Here is an 18,520-nt window from a genome sequence, read left to right on the forward strand (position 1 = left end):
CTGTAATGGATGAGCTCTCCCTTGGGGAAATATGCCTCAGACTCTTCTGCTTTGCAGTTTATCTGTAAAATGGATACTATCTTGAAAGCTGCTAATACACAGAATAATTTCGATTCCTGGGATCATAGAATGTTAGTGCTAGGTGGGCAGTCAGAGATTAGGTGTTGGTTTTCAACTGTGTTCTACTGAAGTGCTTCAGGGGTCTGCAAAAAATTCAATTTTTACATTTTAATATATTTTAATTTTTAACATGTATTTTACTTATTTAAGTATATTTATAGACATATTTATTTAATAGATTATATGTAATATAAATATATATTTAACATAATTATAACATATATATGTTATAATTATATTTATATGTTATATAATTATAACATAATATAAATATATATTTAACATAATTAATATTTAATTATAATTAAATATTATTTAACATAATTAATATATGAATTGATATATAATTTATTAATTTAATATATTTTAAAGTCAACTTCCATAAAAAGAATATCCCTTTTCAAATATGTTATACACTAACAAAGTCTCTAGAAATCAGCACAATTTTTTACCCCTTTGGTCAATCTATATCTCTGTGAAGACATGAGAACAAAGAAGGTCAGCTTCCTTGGAACATGCTATTATGTACATAGCAGTCATGCACAGAGACAACTTACTATAAATGCCTTTAACACATCTTATCTGACTTTTACGGTATGCTGTGGAATATGAACAACTCATATATTTGAAGAGTATTTTAAGACTACAAGGTGATATCATTTTTAACTATGTAGCTAGTAAATCGGGATCTTCTCAAAACTGCAACTAGAAACCAAACAACAACAAAAACTTCCCAGCTAAGATAGAAGTATCAAAAAAAGAGGTTTGGGACAACTTCAGGCTACAGTTCTGAGGAGCAGCCTGCACTGGCGCTTGTTTGATTGGGCCACCATAATCCCACTGGGGAACCCCAAGGGAAGGTGACCCTTATAGGGCAGAGGTGGGCGGTTTTGTCACTTCCCTTCCCTTCACAGACATCTCCACACTTCACACCTAGTGATTACCCCTTAATTCTGCCTTTCTCCCTTGACTGTCAAATGTCATTCTGGAGGCAGTTCAATTCTTTCAAGTAACATGTATCCATTATAACCATTCCTATAGTTACAATCCTCTATACGATCTCCCCCCATAATCTGTGGTCTGGAAGCTGGATTTTAAATTGCAGGCCTTGTGCACATCAAATACTCTCCCCAGAAGTGTCCTAGAAGAATGTGATCAAATGTATATTGACATTCATCTAAAAGTAGCAATAAAAATGTATGCTATAGTTTATAAATAACTGAAATCAGAGGTGGTTTGTTTAAAAAAAAAGTCATCTGCCTATTTCTTCTTGCAATGAATAAAAAGTTACAGAAATTAGAATTCACTTCCCAAGCTACCTAAACTAAATTTTGCAGCTCAGTTGCCCTCACACTTACATTGTGACTCACTCTAATTTGGGATGGAATTAAAGAAAACAGGGGTGTCTAACAATGTTGAAAATTCAGTTGTTATTAAGACAGCCAATATTTTAAAACTTACCATTTTTGTTCAGATCCCAGAAGGCACAGATGGGATGAGGCACTGCCTATATTAACATAAGAACAAACATGTGAAATTGTGTTTAAAATAAATAAAAAATCATACAATTTGAACATGGGAAAAGAGTAAAAATGCTAAGGTTTTCACAAAGAAATAGGTCATAATTAGTCACGGCAATATGACCAAAGAATGGCAGGCAGTTTAGGGGTTTGCTCTCACAGACTTCAAATGGAAATCAACTATAACTCCAGAGGAATCAGGTTACCATTTATCTGCAGGTTACTAATTATGTCTCATCATAAAGTGCAATTCTCAGCATTTAGCAAGGCTTTTTACACTAAAATTTCACTTCATCTTCAAAACTCTCCTTTATGACTAGGTATATGCCCAAAAGAACTGAAAGCAGGGACTCAAACAGATATTTGTACAACCATGCTCACAGCAGCATTATTCACAATAGCCAAAAGGTGGAAACAGCCAAAGTACCCATCAATGAATGAATGGATAAACAAAATGTGTGTGTATGTGTGTGAGTGTGTGTGTGTGTGTGTGTATGTGTGTATGTGTATGCAATGGAATATTATCCAGGCTTAAAAAGGAAGGAAATTCTGACATATGTTATAATATGGATGGAACTTGAAAATACCAAGTGAACTAAGCCAGTCACAAAAGGACAAATACTGTATGATTCCACTTATATGAGATACCAGAGTAGTCAAATTCATGGAGACAGTAGAATGGCAGTTTCCAGGGGTTGTGGGAGGGGCGATGGGAGTTGTTGTTTCATGGGGACATAGTTTCAGTTGGGGAAGATGAATAAGTTCTGGAGATGGATGTAGTGATGGTTGCAGAACAACGTGAATGTATTTAATTCCACAGAACTATACACTTAAAAATGGTTAAAATAGTAAATTTTATGTTATGTATATTTTACCACAATAAAAAATTTTTTATAGATGAAGGAGCTGAAACAAAGGAGGCCAAAGGGTAGAACAGGGAAGTCTCAGAGGTTTCGTGACAAAGCAGGGCTAATTCTTAGAGGACTTCAGTTCCAAGCCTTAGTCCTTATCAGCCAGCTCACTTCCCGCCTGCCTTCCTGCCTGCCTAATGGTCAAATCATGACTGGGACCCTCTATAAATCAGGGGAAAACTGTGGTTGGGCCATTTAAGACAATAAGAACCCCACATAATTTTATCAAATAAACAGATGACAGCAAGGGTAATGAAGCAAAAAAAAAAAAAAAAAAGCACAACATTTGCCAAGATTTTAGACAACTGCTAAGCTCTCAAAAAATGTCAACTCTCTCCTGTTTCTCCCATTTCCCTTCTGCTTTCCTAGTTTCAGTAATCTCTGACTTTAAAAAGACAACCAAAACCTTTAATGACACAACTGTGCAATGCATCTACATCTAAGTTAGCTGAAGTAATTATACATTGTTTCTCAAAAGGTGTGACTCTTTCCTTCACTCTTACTCTCCTTCAGATGACTGAATCCTAGACAAGACTAACTCCCCCCATCCCACCCCTGCCCTGCCGCTACTGTTCACCACGACATTACGGCACTACCTGACTAGCTGGTCTTGCCTTTGTGGAAAATTGCCCCCTGCAAAAAAAGTACTAGTTACTTCTAATCATATATTTTAAAAAAGGCCCCACCATTCTATCAAACAGTCTGCCTCTGTTCCATGGCTAGTTGCAGCTTTTCCTTACCTGAGTCCTTGTATGTTTGATTTTAATTCGAACAGGATCCTTCAGATCCTGGATCGTAATGTTTCCAATACTGCATGCCATCACATAACTCACTAAGGTGCCTTTCTTGGTTCCTACATCCTTTTAAAGAAAAAAAAATTGTGTATTAGTCAGAAGTACACACTTTTATTTTATTTTGGTGCTCCAAAATAAGCAATCTGTCAGCACTTTTTACACTTAAGATCTTCAGTTATAGAACATCCTGTTTATAAGATCAAATTGCTAGCTTTCCTGAAAGAGCTCTGCTATTTCCCTTATTATAATAAATACGTTGAGGGAACAGTATGAGCCAATGCTGTAAGGCGATGTTCATAAAACATCATTCTTCACTGTTGTGGCTGATGCCAGCCAGTTAAAATCTGAAACAATGCAAACCCACAAATAATACACACTCATAAAAAGCTATGAAATAATTAGATCATTTCCCTATCCTAAAAAATAAATGAAGTTGTTTTCCTTTAGAGAAGTACCAAGGAAATACGGTGTGAAAAATAAAAATCAATTCATCTTTCATGTCCATGACAACAGTCTGAGTGTTTACTAACGTAAACCTAAATGTAATTCTACTGGATTAAAGCCCCACCAGAACTTTTACCATCTCTGACTACACACTTATCGGCATCTGTAGCTTCCACTTCAAAGATAAGGATGTCAGGAAATCAAATTAGTGAATCTGTGCTGCAAAATGACTGGGACCAGTAGACTGTTTCTCCAGCAAGATCATCACCACTTTCTCCTTCCCTTTGTGTTTCCTGTTGAACCTCCTGAATTTCTCTATCACAGCTTATACATCAGCTGTTTTGGAATAACTACAGGATTCCTTAAATGCTACCTAGTTCTCAGCATCCAGAATATAGGTTTTTTTATTACATTTGTGTGGTCTCTCTCAATAAAGTGGCTATGGCTTGGGGATACCCAGACTTTACTTTAAAAATACTCTTATGCTGTTCCCTGTGTGAGGGGAGTACCATAGAACCCTTACATTTTTTTCACTCTGCTATAAATTTACTTTAAAAAACAAACATATGTTTCCTAATAATGTCGCTGATTGGGAGATGCCAAAGGAGAAAGAAATGATCGCGTGAGAAGATGAGACTCAAAATGAAACTGTGACAGATTCTTACAAAGCTAAGACTTCGCCCAACTCCTCCGGCTGGGCTCCACCTCTCCTCTCAATGGCCCCCTCCCCCCCCATTCACATCATCTAACACCTACTACATTTTTTGTATTATTATTATTATTATTTTGGCTGCATTGTACAGCATGCAGGATCTTAGTTTTCCAACCAGGGAAACCTCTGCCCCTTGCAGTGGAAGCACAGAGTCTTAACCACTGGACAGCCAGGGAAGTCCTCTGGCATTATTTTTAAAGGCGACATTGTTACAAGCCTCAAATAACTTTAACAAATGCAGTTTTACGTGTTTGTATCTATTAAATCCTTCAGAGCAATTGCATGTAATTACATTCTTAATCTACTCAAAATTTTTATATAGCTTGTTCTTAAAGCATTTGCTGATAACATTTTAAAATTTTTGAGTTAATGACTGTAAATGATTCCATGGTCCTCCTTTTACTTCCCTGTAGCCTCCTTTGCCATTCCTCTAAACATGACGTATGGCACAAGTCTATTAAAAACATTTCTACTGGCTTTGAAACTTGCAGTTCTCTCTTACGTAAGTCACACTGTTTGATATACACAGGTATCTTCAGTTTAATAGGTAACTTTTATTGAAAGGGCTCTGTGAAACTGCTCAGAACGAGTTGTACTTTCAAAGGCAACCAGAGGTCACCAGTGTTTGCTGGCAGGGGACTTTCTAGTATCTGGAAATGATGCCAATAAAAATGATAATATGTGCTCAGCACAATGCCACCCTACTCAGGGGATGTGGGAAGGCCAAAGGCCATTTGAAATACTAATGGGAAAACTGATTAAAGCCAAGAATGCTGCTCATTATGTAAACAGTGCTTCCTGCTGAATTAAAAAAAAAATCTTTCCTTTGGCACACAATTTCTTTAACTCTGAAGATCTAAATTGCTGGAGAGCATAAAATACTTAACAAAAGAAATAATAAATAATAACTTCTCCACAAATTCCATTTCTAATTGTATCATGCAAGTCTTAATCTGATTTATTTAAAAACCTTAAATGAACACATCCTATTAATAAGCATATAATTATCTAAAATAAAATATTTAAACAGTTATGTTAAAATTTTTCAGTTTTGAAAATACAGTAGATTAATTTTTCTATACCTCTCGATATATTTTCAAGAAATCTGAACTTTTATCTTTCCTTTTGAGCAATGAAACTCAATTTACAATTGAAAAATAATAATTTAATGAACTCTTACCTGGAAAAGTCCAGTTTTATTGAAGAAAGTAAACTGTGCCCTTTTAACTAATACAGAATCTTCTTCACTCAGGTTCTCAAGTAAGTTTGGAGGCAAAATTACAGAAGCCAATGGATCCATTTGTCCACTCCCAAAATCCATCTGTCATATACACAGAGTATGTCAGGTGAATAATCATATTTAAATTGCAGTAATAACTTTACTCCACAGGAGAGCAACTGCCAGCATCAACTTGGCCAGGACCAGGGCTCCCCTTTACCTCCGCCAGAGTCACTGCCGTCAAGGCTGAATCCCTTACAGACAAAGGCCTGGATCTCATTCGCGTTTTGCAAATGGGGCAAAACGGGATATGCACCGACTTTAACTAAACACAAACTGAGAAATCTATAAATCAGTTGCCATTTTCAAGTATAAGAATTAGATTTACACTTAATAAATTTTGAGCTTTTCTCAAAACACACTACCAGAAAAATAACTACCAGAAAAAAAAAAAAAAAAGGCGAGTTAATTTGTTTGATTGCTGAGAATGAGTATCTTTGCATAGAGGAAGCAGCTGAAGTTTTATGAACATTCTTGGGTACCATTTTTACTGAACCCAGAGATCAGGCCAAAGAGTGTTTTCCTGCAAATGGACTTGAAATGAGACGGAGGCTGACCACATTTTCACTCTTAAAATGTGAAATAGAATTACCCAAAAGAGCCTTTGGTCCAAAGTAGAAAAATAAGTTCTTCCTTATATCCAGATTTTTAAAAATATTCTATCTTGGTTTATCTCCACAGTTAAGAAGCATTAAATGCCACTTATGTGTTCTCCCACGTCAAGGGTGGTGCTTCAATCATTTCATTTGCCCACGTGGCTAACACTGTCCAGCACACAGTAGGAACCTGAAAATTATTTGCTGAAGTGTCACTTGAACAGGTCAGAGAGGATCTCCATTAATCTGGCCATAGCTTTCTTGTTCAGCCTCATCATCATCTGCCATTCCTAGCCTTCTATACCATCGGTTCTCTAAGTACAATCCTCATACCAGCAGTACCAGCAATATCTGGGAACTTGTTAAAAGCGCAAATTTTGGAGATCCACTCAAGATCTACTAAATTAGAATCTCTGGGGATGGGATCCAGCAATCTGTTTTGATAAGTCCTCCAGGTGATTATAATGTAGTTTGAGAACCACTGGCAAAGAGAATATACCATGCATCTTGCCACCTTTGGGTCCTTAATGTGACTTCTTTTCTGACTGAACAACTCCCCATACCCCACTCTCGATAGGGTGGCACTCACTCATAATTTAATGCTTAGTTCCACTATCATCTCCTGTAGAGGGTAAACTGAAAGTATACCTCCTCTCTGTATCCACATGCCTTATGGTTACTGCTGCTGTTAACCTTAGCCAAACTTCGGACTAGCCTTCTACCCCTGGAACTAAGATCTCGTTGCAGTAGCAACTAGCAGATGATCAGAGATTTTAATTCTTCTAATTAATTAAAGAAACCACTGGCTTATTACCTGGAAATATGATTCATTATTGCTTGGAAGACCAATGCTAAAATTTGAAATTTCATTGGTCTCTGGGGACACAGATGATACTCCAAGAGCCAAATTCCGAGTTGTGATATTCACATGTGATGTGCTATGTAGGTCTATCTTGAAGGCCAATTCATCAATTGTTTTTAAAGCTCTAAAGAAATGACAAATAATACCACTGTTAAGTGACACATTTTAGGTACTTGCACACATGTGATTTCCTGCAGGACAAAATACAAACCAAATAAAATTGTCCTTAAACTTTTTCATCTTAACATGAATACCCACAACATTCCCCCAAACCACAATAACATCAGTTAAAACACTGAATCGTAGTGATAAATGCATCCTTAAGAGAAATACGTGCTTTAAGGAAAAGCAACAATTAAGTCATCCTAAACAAATATTCTGTTTTTCATCTGTTTTAGCCTTTCTTTCCTCATATGAAAAATACCCTTCCTACTTCATAACTGAGTGAGAATCAAAGGAAATATTATGATAAAAGTATTTTTTGAATTGCAAGGCCCTGTAAAAAAAGTTTGTAATTGTTATGTGCATAAGGTAAGTTAGGGAATACATTTTAACAAAGAGAAAATTTTCATCAAAGAAATTTGGTTGAAAGGAAGGAAATAGAAAAAATTAAATATCTTAACACTAACACGCTAACTGAAATAATTGGATACAAACTGAATTGTGCAAAAATAGGTATATTTCACCCTGCCCTAGGCATTTTCATTTCAGAAGTATAACAGTCACAGAGGTGTGGCAGTTCTGTGTCACAGTCTGTAGGATAGTGACCTACAGCAACCAAGTTATGCCTAAAAGCATGTGAGCTGAATGTTTGCTAAATGTCCCCTTTGCAAGCAAAAAGAAGCGTCATAAATTTATATGTACATATAATAGTTTATCTTTTGAATTAACACCAGTTAACATTTTTCAGATGTAAAATGAAATACCAATTATGTCTTTCTGGGACTATTTATATTATCTAACCAGATCAACAATCTCAATCAATTTGTAAACTATTTTCTCAGAAAACAAAAACAAAAACAAAAACAGAACTTTGAAGTTCATTCTGTGAATGATCTTGGGAAATATCAATGGATCTTCTAGAGATTTAAATTATGAAAGCTGGGCACCAAGTATTCAGATCTGTGAGAAATTATATAACAACATGTGTATCCAATAAATTTTACTCTCCAGAAGAAAACAAACAAACAAAACTTACTCAGAAGAAGACTCAAGCAAGTCTCTGTCTGGACTGGTTAAGATATTAGAAAATATATTCATTAAAGTTGAGCCAAGCGTTATATCAATGTTTTCTTCTTTATTTACAATCCTTTTGACCTGTTCTACGATGCTGGTGATATTGGCTGAGTTTAACGTCTGCCCATCACCAGTTAAATTTAAAATCTGATTGGCAACTTCATTTGCTTCACCTAAAAAAATGGCAGAAGAACAACATACAGTTTTACCTGTGTATTATGAGCATTTCCAGGAATCCAAAACATAGTATGGTATTTCACTTCATAGTAAAGCAGCAAATCAGGTTTCCTGTGTGTACCCCTTACCACAATTTTAACAGGACAACAGTATTTCTTTATACTCAGAAACTAATTTCTCTCTTTAGTAAGACACAAATTGTGCTTTTAAGCAGCTTAGGTAAATAACTTGGAGGGACCAATATTCACAAATGGTTCTAAGAGACATACCCCCAGAATCACTAAATAAGTATATATTTGCTGCTTAAAAAAAATATAGAACTATAAAACATTGACACAAATTTCAATTTATATATTCTCTTCTCCAAAATTTTCTTACTATTTTTAATCTCTTACAGAATGAATAGAACAGAAAGTCAGAATGAGGCAAAACAGTATTTTCTATCTTAAGTGAGTGAAGCAATCATTTGCTTAGCTTTTAATATTACAGTGGTATCACAGAACAGGAGAACATGTCTGAAGAGAATGAAAATCGTGAAGCTCGAGGTCATCTCATTTTGCCTTTGAGAACTGAAGACAAATCTCTCACTTACTTGAGCAATTGGAGATATCAGGAGGCCCCCAGTAGGCTAGAGATGTGTTGGCAGGGTCATGATGACTATAAATAAACAAACAAACAAAAAAGGTATTTTAAATATTTGGCATAAATGACACTATAGCTGACAAAATTACTTAATAATAAGCTTTAGAATTTCCCTTAATATCTAGGTAAGTTTCATTTGAAGATAAGACTATAATACATTGACATAAAACTCATATTAAAAGTTCTTATTGGAAAAAGCAATCAGGTGCATGCATCAGGGAAACAAAATACTAGCAATAGCCTATTGTAACCTAGGCTACATCAGGTTACTAAGGTTAAAAGCATAGTTGGTAACATGGATCAAGTACTGCTTTAAGAACTTTCCAGATAAAATCTCATTTTGATTTCACTTAACTCTGTAAAGCAGATTATAATCCACATTTTATAGATGAAGAAATAGACTTAGCTAAATCAAGGAATTTTCCAAGGTCTCACAGCCAGGAAGAGGTAGAGCTACAATTCAAATCCATGTCCGCAAGGCTCTGAAGCCCCTTTCTTTCCTCTCCACCACGTGTCAAACCAAGCAGTGGGGGCAAAGTATTTCTATGTGGGCAGTTTCAGTGTCTGAATTTCCCTGCAAGAAAACTCTAACTGAAGCGGGGTGGAGGGTGAGGAACTAGATTTGACTTGTTATTCGGTGAATCCTCTGCAGTCAACCTGTCTGAGGTTTCCGTTCAATATTTAGGAAAAATTCACACCCTAACAGTCTCCACTAGCAGACTGCCCTAACCTGGATCTTGTCTTTATTCTCTTTACTGTCTCTTTCCCCTTCCAACAATAACCACTCCAAAAAGTTAAAAAGACTCAGAATGTCAGATGTATGTTATGAGGCTGTGAGTTTGTTCATCCACACATAAGGTGCTCTGCTCTAGAACCACCCTCTGGTTTCCAAATTGCTCCGTCTTTCTTTGGAGAAGCCTAAATTAGCATGTTGCTTGGAGAGAAAAAAAAAGGCTTTTCTTGGTAACCTACCTGTCTCCTCTTTACCTCACATGGATTTGACATACACAGAGATTCCCGCCCTTCTTTCCAATTAATATACACTGCAGGGGAACTACGGTGCAACACCTGTAACCCTGGGAAGGTAGGTTACATGGAATTTGCTGGCAAGAGTCAGGGACTTCACAGGGGGCACAGTGGATAAGACTCTGCACTCCCAATGCACGAGGCCCAGTTTCGATCCCTGATCAGGAAACTAGATCCCACATGCATGCCGCAACTAAGAGTTCTCATGCCGCAACTAAGGAGCCTGCCTGCCGCAACTAAGGAGCCCATCTGCCGCAACTAAGACAAGGCACAACCAAATAAATAAATAAAGTAAATAAATATTTTTTTTTTAAAAAAGAAAGTATTACCATGTCCGTGAAGCATAGAAGCCCGGCTTCCCTGGACAGGGAGCATTGTATACAGAAGGTTGGATGGCCGGCCATTTATAGCCTTTGGGGTCCTCATCATCATGACATATACCTATGTGAAAATACGAGAAATATTAACCTTTTTTTTTGAAATTAGAGGTGCAAGATGAGAACAAAACAACAATGTTGGTAATTAGGTATTTATTCCATGCAATACTAAAATACTAGGTTTTTATGTTCAGAATTTGTAAAAGTTTAGAAGTTATGAAAGATAAACGTTAACTACCTTTCATATTTTAAATCACATGTTACGAAACTATCAAATAAAAAAACACACTTATGCAAGTATAAACATGAAACTTACAATATCATTCTAATGTAAATCATTAGTAGATAAAATTAGTAAAACAGAGGTTTATTAAAAAAAAAAAACACTACATAAAATGAAAACTGTCCTGAAATATTCAAAATGTAATTTAATCTTTTTCAAAGGGGAAAGCCTATAAAATAGTGCCTCAATAGTGTTGCCATTGAGTTGCCAGCATATTTTATGGAAACATTTTCTAGCTGCTCTGAAAGCATCTTTGACCTGGAAGTTTGCTGGGGGAATGACAAGAAGACGCCTGTAGGCCACACATCCTACACATAAGCCTTCATCTTCAAATCATCCCACCTGTTGTTTGAAAACTCTCCAAGCGACTTTTATGACATAAATGATTCAGATTTTACACTTAAAAAATATCAAAACAAAAGCACTATATCAACAGCAACAACAAAATCTCGTATTTCAGTACGGAAAAATAGTAAGTTACACTAAGACTACTGGGAACCAGTATTGTACTCGCCAACTGAACATTTAAATAACTTTCCTATTTATATTCTGAGGGTTTTTTTCCAATTGGTGGAAATTTTTCTTCATAGATCCACTTGCAGAAGAACAATAAAGTATAGAATTTAAATGAAGTGGTATAAATTACTTGTCTAAGTATGCAGAGAGAGCTGTTCAGGGATTCCTCAGCCTCTGAGGACAGAGATAAGGTTGGTTCTCATGAGGCTCCTTTGTCACGTACAAACTACCATTCGTCAAGCTCCTTCTCTGTGGAGACCCTTCTGCGTGAAAGGGCAGCGTTTGTACTCTGCTCATCCCCAAGAAGCTCTGTTTATTAAATAAGCAAGCGTTTTCCCACAGAGGCTCAGAAACTGCTGTTGTTGACGATGATAATGATGATTTGCATTCTTTAACCTCAACGAGTTCCTTATACATCCATCCCTCAGTATCCTCCAGGGACTGGTTCCAGGAAACACACCCCCCAACACACACACACACACACACACACACAAGATAACAAAATCCAAGGAAGCTCATGTCCCTTGTGTAAAATGGTGTAATATTTGCAATAACCTATGCACAGCCTCCTGTACACTTTAAATCATCGCTAGATTACTTATAATAACAAATACTGTGTAAAAGCTATGTAAATAGTTTTAAATATAATGTATATTTCAAGTTTTGTTTTCTGGAACTTTCTGAATTTTTTCCCCCAAATATTTTCGATCCAAGGTTGGTTGAATCTACAGATGCAGAACCCGTGGAAATGGGGGGCTGACCGTAACTGTGTATGTTGACACATTAGAGATGGGTGGTTTCTCACAGAAGCAAAGATGCCTGCTTCTTTATTACATTGTGATTCTGGCCTCAGTCATAATCATGCTCTTAGAGGCTGAGGAATAGCTGCTTCCCCCACTTCAACCTCCTGCATGTGTGTATAAGGAAATGTGTCAAAGTTTCCCTTTCTTTTGAGCTCTACTGATATACCTAATCAACTGTCATCATAACATTAGAATGATAACTTTACTTTTTGTTATCCATATTTTGATCATTTACTTTTCTAAAGTATGCCCATCAAGCCTCATTTGTTTATTTATTCAGGTATTTAAGGGCTGGGGGATATGCTGGTTGCTGGGGGGAGGTAGGAAGTGAGGGTGTTAGAAAAATAAGATGTGTTCTCAAGCCAGAGGAAATTCCTGTTTAAAGAAAATGTATATATGAACACAAACAAGTCCAGTCAAATTCAAGGGTCTTCTAATGTGTACGGTGCTCTAGGTCTGTGGACAGCTTGAAGTGGAGTCTCCAAGACAGTGATATCTATTCGTACATGATGATGTGAGAAAAGGCTTCATAGGAGAGGTGACTTTGGACTGTCCTTAATACTATATAGGTGATCATCAGGTGGGCAGTGAGAGGAGAGGAGAGAAGTGTGGGCAAAGACAGAGAAAAGAGCACTGCATGTTTGGGGAAGTGCTGGAAGCACCACACCTGTGGCTGGAGTTTAGGGTGTGAATGGTGTCCAGGTGAGAACTGAATCTAGGTCCAGGATAACTCCCAGATTTCTGGCCTATTACAGCAAAGACAGTGGTATCATTAATGGAGACAGAGAACATAAGAGATGAGGATGTTTTATAACAAGAAATAGTCTTTTATAAGATTTACCTCATTAGAGATCCCAAATGCACACACACACACTCTCTTTATTCCTAAAGTTGAAGCCAATTCTGGTCAAGGTTATCTTGGCATTTTGCTCATGTTCTTAGTATTTTCATAATAGGTTCCTAAAATAGGGTATAAACTTTCATCTGCCACTTTCATTCCCTTGGATTCACAGGTATCAAGGTACTATCTTTTATGCTAACCTTGTCACCCATTTGTTAACAATGTCACCAATAGGATGAATTTCATCATCAGAAAAAAATAGCTTTAAATAAGCAAACACACAAAGGAAGAATATTTTTGTTGTCGTTTCAATTAAACCTGGATAGTAGTCACATAAAACACATACTATAAAAAAATTAAAGGCACTCACCCAGTCGCTTCACATTCACTCTGTGTAGCCTCAAGCCCTCATCCAGGGACTCATTATTTCTTAAGAGCTTCTGCTGAATGGTTCTTCCTTCTAAATCGGGATTGTTGGTAGCATTGTAAACTAGAAGGGCCCAAATCGCCAACCTAGGAAAACAATTCAGATAGAACTGTTGTTGGCTCTATTGACCAGTTGGTTGTTTTTTGGGTGGAAAAATAGAACATTTGGATATGGTAATAAGAGGGTGACCATAAAGTGCTGAGACTGAAGAAATATGCCAAGGCACTCAAAGACTTCTGCCACTGCACAAATTAAAATGTTAAAATAATCTCAATATGAATAGATTTTATAAGATACTGCCTGTATTATCTATCATATCACCCCATTTCTTTTGAGAAATACTTCTTTTTTTTTTTAAATTACTGAGATTTTTTTTTTTTAAAGATTGATTGATTGATTGATTGATTGATTGATTGATTGCTATGTTGGGTCTTTGTTTCTGTGCTAGGGCTTTCTCTAATTGCGGTGAGCGGGGACCACTCTTCATCACGGTGCCTGGGCCTCTATCGCGGCCTCTCTTGTTGTGGAGCACAGGCTCCAGACACGCAGGCTCAGTAGTTGTGGCTCACGGGCCTAGTTGCTCCGTGGCATGTGGGATCTTCCCAGACCAGGGCTCGAACCCATGTCCCCTGCATTAGCAGGCAGATCTCAACCACTGCACCACCAGGGAAACCCCGAGAAATACTTTTAAGTAATGTTTTATAGCATACATGCAAGAAAGGCCATATTTGTGGTTAATTTCACATTGTTTCTTTAAAGCAAAAACTAAAGTTTTTCAAGAAAAATTAGAATTTCAACTAATCTGATTAAACTTTTAACTTTTGAAATTATTAAGTGTTATTGTTTACAAATACATTGCAATTTCTCCAGAATTGTGATAAATGATTTTCTAACTCCATGAAGCATTTACTAGTACTTTGTACACTGAAAAGTTACAAAATAAGTACTTGAAATTCACTCAGTGATTGGTCAGCATGTCACTGAAGAAGTTTATAGACTGCCTGACCCTGCATGTCTTTAAAAAGAAAATATCTCTATGGGAAGCAGAGACATATCCTAAAAGCCCCACCAAAACTTTGGTTCTACAATTTGAAGTAATATAGTTTTCTGTTCAATTATAATCACAGCTGTAGTCAAGAGCAGAAATCAAAAGATGCCAAAGTGAACTCAGTAGAACTGTTTTACTATGAAGTCCTCAGTGGAGAGGCAGTAGCATATTTTATTTATGAAATTCTGTGGGTATCAGTATAAATGAAATAGAGCATTAACATATTTGTGATGCTTAAAAAAAGAAAAGTGAAATATTTGCTATTCAAGGTTAGGTGAAATTTAAAAGTAGCCCTATTTTTTCCCTAACTATCTGTGCTAATCTCAAGGACAACATACTTCACAATTCTCATAATTCACTCTGAAAAGCTATTTATCTCTAAAATCATTTACTGCTTAATGTTCATATATGAGTCATATTTCAGGGTGAGACAAACATAGATGTGAAATATAATGGTGAATTGTGATAGCTTAATAATTTGTTCAATGGCCTATTAAAAAAAAAGTATCCCTTGATTAAATTATTGTTGGAAACTAACCTTTGCCACTCCAGTAACTGAGAATTTATAGTTGGGAATATGACCTTTAACTTCCTTTGAATATTGAGAACACAGTACAATGTGGATGGTACTGACCCAAATTCAGCAATTCAAGAATGACGGTGCGTTTTCACAGGTCTTATCTGTGTTGCTTTCCTCTCTCATCCTGGAAACTGAAACTGTTTTATGGTTCTGTAAAGTCCAGTTCTATCTGTTGTTACTATCAATTGTTCTTTATTTGAATAAACCAGTCTCTGCAGCTTTGGTTTCCTGTCTGTCTAGGTAATACAGTATGATAGCATTATCTAAAGCTAGGGTCTGTGTTAAGTGTTACAATCCGATTGAAAGAAAAGGTTGGGAAAAAAGCGTGTGTGAAGACTAGTAGATTGTTGTTTGGACAAAAACTATGAGAGACTATAAAGGATCATCCATGAACATAAAAGAAACAGTGAGCAGAAAGAAAGAAAGGGAGGTAAAGCCAGTAAGAACAAATTTTAAAGCAATGCCGGAGTTCATACCAAAGAAAAACAAAATGTGTGGATTTTCCCATATACTTTGTCTAAGTTCATTCTCCCTATAATTTTCTGTAAAATTACCCATTGGTTTGACAGACAGGAAACTGAGATTCCATGAATTTAAATGTTTTTTGAACAAGAGTTTCTAAGGTGCTGACATATATTCACGATGGCTGATTTTAGTATTGTCAGGTAGTAGAAGAATCACGTTAAGTGCGACTACAGTGTGGGAGCACAAAGTCAGAAATCCTGGCTTTTCATATTGGTTGGTTGATCTTGGGCAATTCACTGGGTCTTAGTTTTGTCACTGGTTGAAAGGGCAGGTTGTTACCTGCCTTATCTATGTCAGGGAGTAATTGGGAGAGGGAAGCAAATGAGCCAGTGAATGTGACAGTGCTTGGAATCATAAAGTGCTGTGCAAATGTAAGGAGACACTGTGATGAAGGTTACAATGATGATGATGATGAGGATGGGGATGATGATTATGCTTCCAAGAAGCATTGGTTTAATATATTTATACTTCCGAGAAATATGTTATTTGGCTCTTCTTATAAAATTGCACTGTTAGAATCTCAGTCTGAGCCCTCTGCAGAGGGTATACCATTGGAGATACCCTGAACTAGGGCTGCCACAATTGCAAGACAAAGTGTCCAGCAAAGGGATCCAGATAATTGCTGGATCCATTATTCAAGGCTCAATATGATCTAGCAGTAAGGTTTGGAAAAAAGAAATTATTTGCCTAAATAGAGGAGAAAAGTCCTGTTACCATCAAGAATACAGTGTTAAAATACATTAAGTACATTACTTGTTCTTTAGATCACAAAGGAAAAGGAACAATTCCAGAAAATAAAAAACAACTTTCCCTAACCAGATGCCGAATAGAAAAAGAAAAAAAATAAGAAAACTCTCTAGTCAACTCTCATATGAAATTTTATTACTAGCTTCTCATAGTAAGAATGTATCACTTGAAAAGAGATATATTCCATCATTATAGTTGTAAATACATAATATTAATTCAGTCAATTGAAACTGAGTAAGAGATGTGAACTTTTGCTTTCCAACTAATTTTTTTATTCTGCGGAGATGCAATTACCTGAACACAACTACATTTATTTCATTTAGGAGTTTCCATTATTTTTTGAGAACAGTTGGCCTTTAAATGCCAACTGATTACATATGGTGAACATATCCATTAAATTACCTGCCTGCATAAGTCATGACCTTGATATAAATTTAAAAATGAAGACTTCAGAAAATTAGCTGATGGCTTTGAATGCTGAAAATATTTCAGCATCTATTACCCATATTATGAGATGCTATTGTACATAAGTACCTTACTTGAAATAACACTATAATTATTTTCTTTCTTTGAAGGTCTCTGAAATTTCAAATAAGAGGTAATTGGCTATCATAAACTGGAAATACTAAAACTAATAAATGTTCTACTTCTGAATTATTTTTTATCAGATGTACATTTCTACCCAGTCTGCTATATTACAGTTTTAACTACAGAGAAAAAAGACTGTCCACTAGAGCTAAAGACATAATTTAAATGTGCTACTGGATTGAAATGTTTCTCTCCTACCTCACTGATTTCATTTCTCTACCAGACAGTCAAAACAGAGAGCAAGAGAAAAGATGTTACATTTTCTGCAAGACTTTGTCAGCGTTACCTTTGATCATTCACAATGCTTCTCCTCACTTTAATCTTGTCCTCTCCCGTGCTCAGGTGAAAACTAAAAATACAAATAAGTACATTCATTATCAACTTCATCTGCTGCACGATCAACAACAAGATTTGAGGACGTGAGAGAAAGAGGCAGAAAGGACATTCTAAGTCAGTGTTTGTAAATGTGTGTTCTGAGGTCCTAGTTCTTTCATATGCCTGAGACAAAACAGCTCCATGGCCAAATAAAGCTTGACAGCTACGTGCCTTCTCTCTCTCTCTCTCTAAGATTCATGATGCATATCAGTACACGAAAGAACCTGAGATGCTTGGATATACAGAAATTTGCTTCAGTTTGTTTAATAATTTAGCTCCTGAACTAATTCGACTTTTTGATCCCTTTTGCTGTGTTATTACATCTCTTAGGTTCACAGAAAACATGTTTAGGGTTCATCAAATACACTTTAGAAACTAACAAGTATAAAACTGTAAAAACAAGGTGCAGAGGAAGACAGGTAAATGACATTATCTGCTAAAGATTCAGTGGAGTGTTTAAATATAAGATTAGTGAAAGATAATTTTGAAAAGCCAAGTTGCAATCAGACTGTAGATATCTTGTAGAAAAATGGTCTCCAAACTGGGGTGCATGCAACCCAGGGGGTGCTCTAGATGATCTACTGGGGTGTGAGAAGCAACTAACAGAACTTCCATTTATATTTAATTATCCTCTCAGTTTATGATACATTATAACATAATATATTGGTTAAGTAATATACACACATGCATATATACAATTTATTTAAAATCACAAATATATTTTGGAAGTACAAACTACATTTTTAAAAATGATTGGGATCTACAATCAAAATTTTTAAAACCATTGCTGCATCATTGAAGTTTTTGTGCAAAGAAATGATATAATATAGAGTTGTTTTAGAAAGATTATGAATATGGTGTGTATGTCTGTACTTACATGTATGTGTGTGCAGGAATAACCAGAGAGAGAGGGGGAGAGAGAGAGGGAGACAGAAGTATTAAATTAGACACTACTTTTTATTTCTCAATTTATTCTGTCATTTACCTGATATTAACCACATAAACAGTATAGTTCCAATTCTGGAAGGTTGAATTGAGCTGAAAATACAATAGAAAAGGATAAGTTTGAGTAATACTTTTAAATAATTTTT

General features: G+C 36.0%; 1 protein-coding gene across 1 annotated transcript in view; it reads right to left on the reverse strand.

Annotated features, from left to right (window-relative positions):
- The window catches only part of ADGRG6 (adhesion G protein-coupled receptor G6), a 133,896-nt gene that overhangs the window by 29,143 nt on the left and 86,233 nt on the right, over positions 1 to 18,520 (reverse strand). Inside the window, exons 8-17 of the mRNA XM_082406053.1 lie at positions 18,415 to 18,467; positions 17,341 to 17,403; positions 13,510 to 13,652; positions 10,649 to 10,760; positions 9,244 to 9,308; positions 8,437 to 8,647; positions 7,191 to 7,362; positions 5,682 to 5,822; positions 3,292 to 3,411; positions 1,582 to 1,627 (exon numbers count right to left, since the gene is read on the reverse strand). Of these exons, the coding sequence (XP_082262179.1) occupies positions 1,582 to 1,627; positions 3,292 to 3,411; positions 5,682 to 5,822; positions 7,191 to 7,362; positions 8,437 to 8,647; positions 9,244 to 9,308; positions 10,649 to 10,760; positions 13,510 to 13,652; positions 17,341 to 17,403; positions 18,415 to 18,467 (1,126 nt within the window). The remainder of the gene's footprint in view (positions 1 to 1,581; positions 1,628 to 3,291; positions 3,412 to 5,681; positions 5,823 to 7,190; positions 7,363 to 8,436; positions 8,648 to 9,243; positions 9,309 to 10,648; positions 10,761 to 13,509; positions 13,653 to 17,340; positions 17,404 to 18,414; positions 18,468 to 18,520) is intronic.

This window comes from Balaenoptera borealis (assembly GCF_965194805.1).
Source record: "Balaenoptera borealis genome assembly, chromosome: 9".
Taxonomy (NCBI): Eukaryota; Metazoa; Chordata; class Mammalia; order Artiodactyla; family Balaenopteridae; genus Balaenoptera; species Balaenoptera borealis.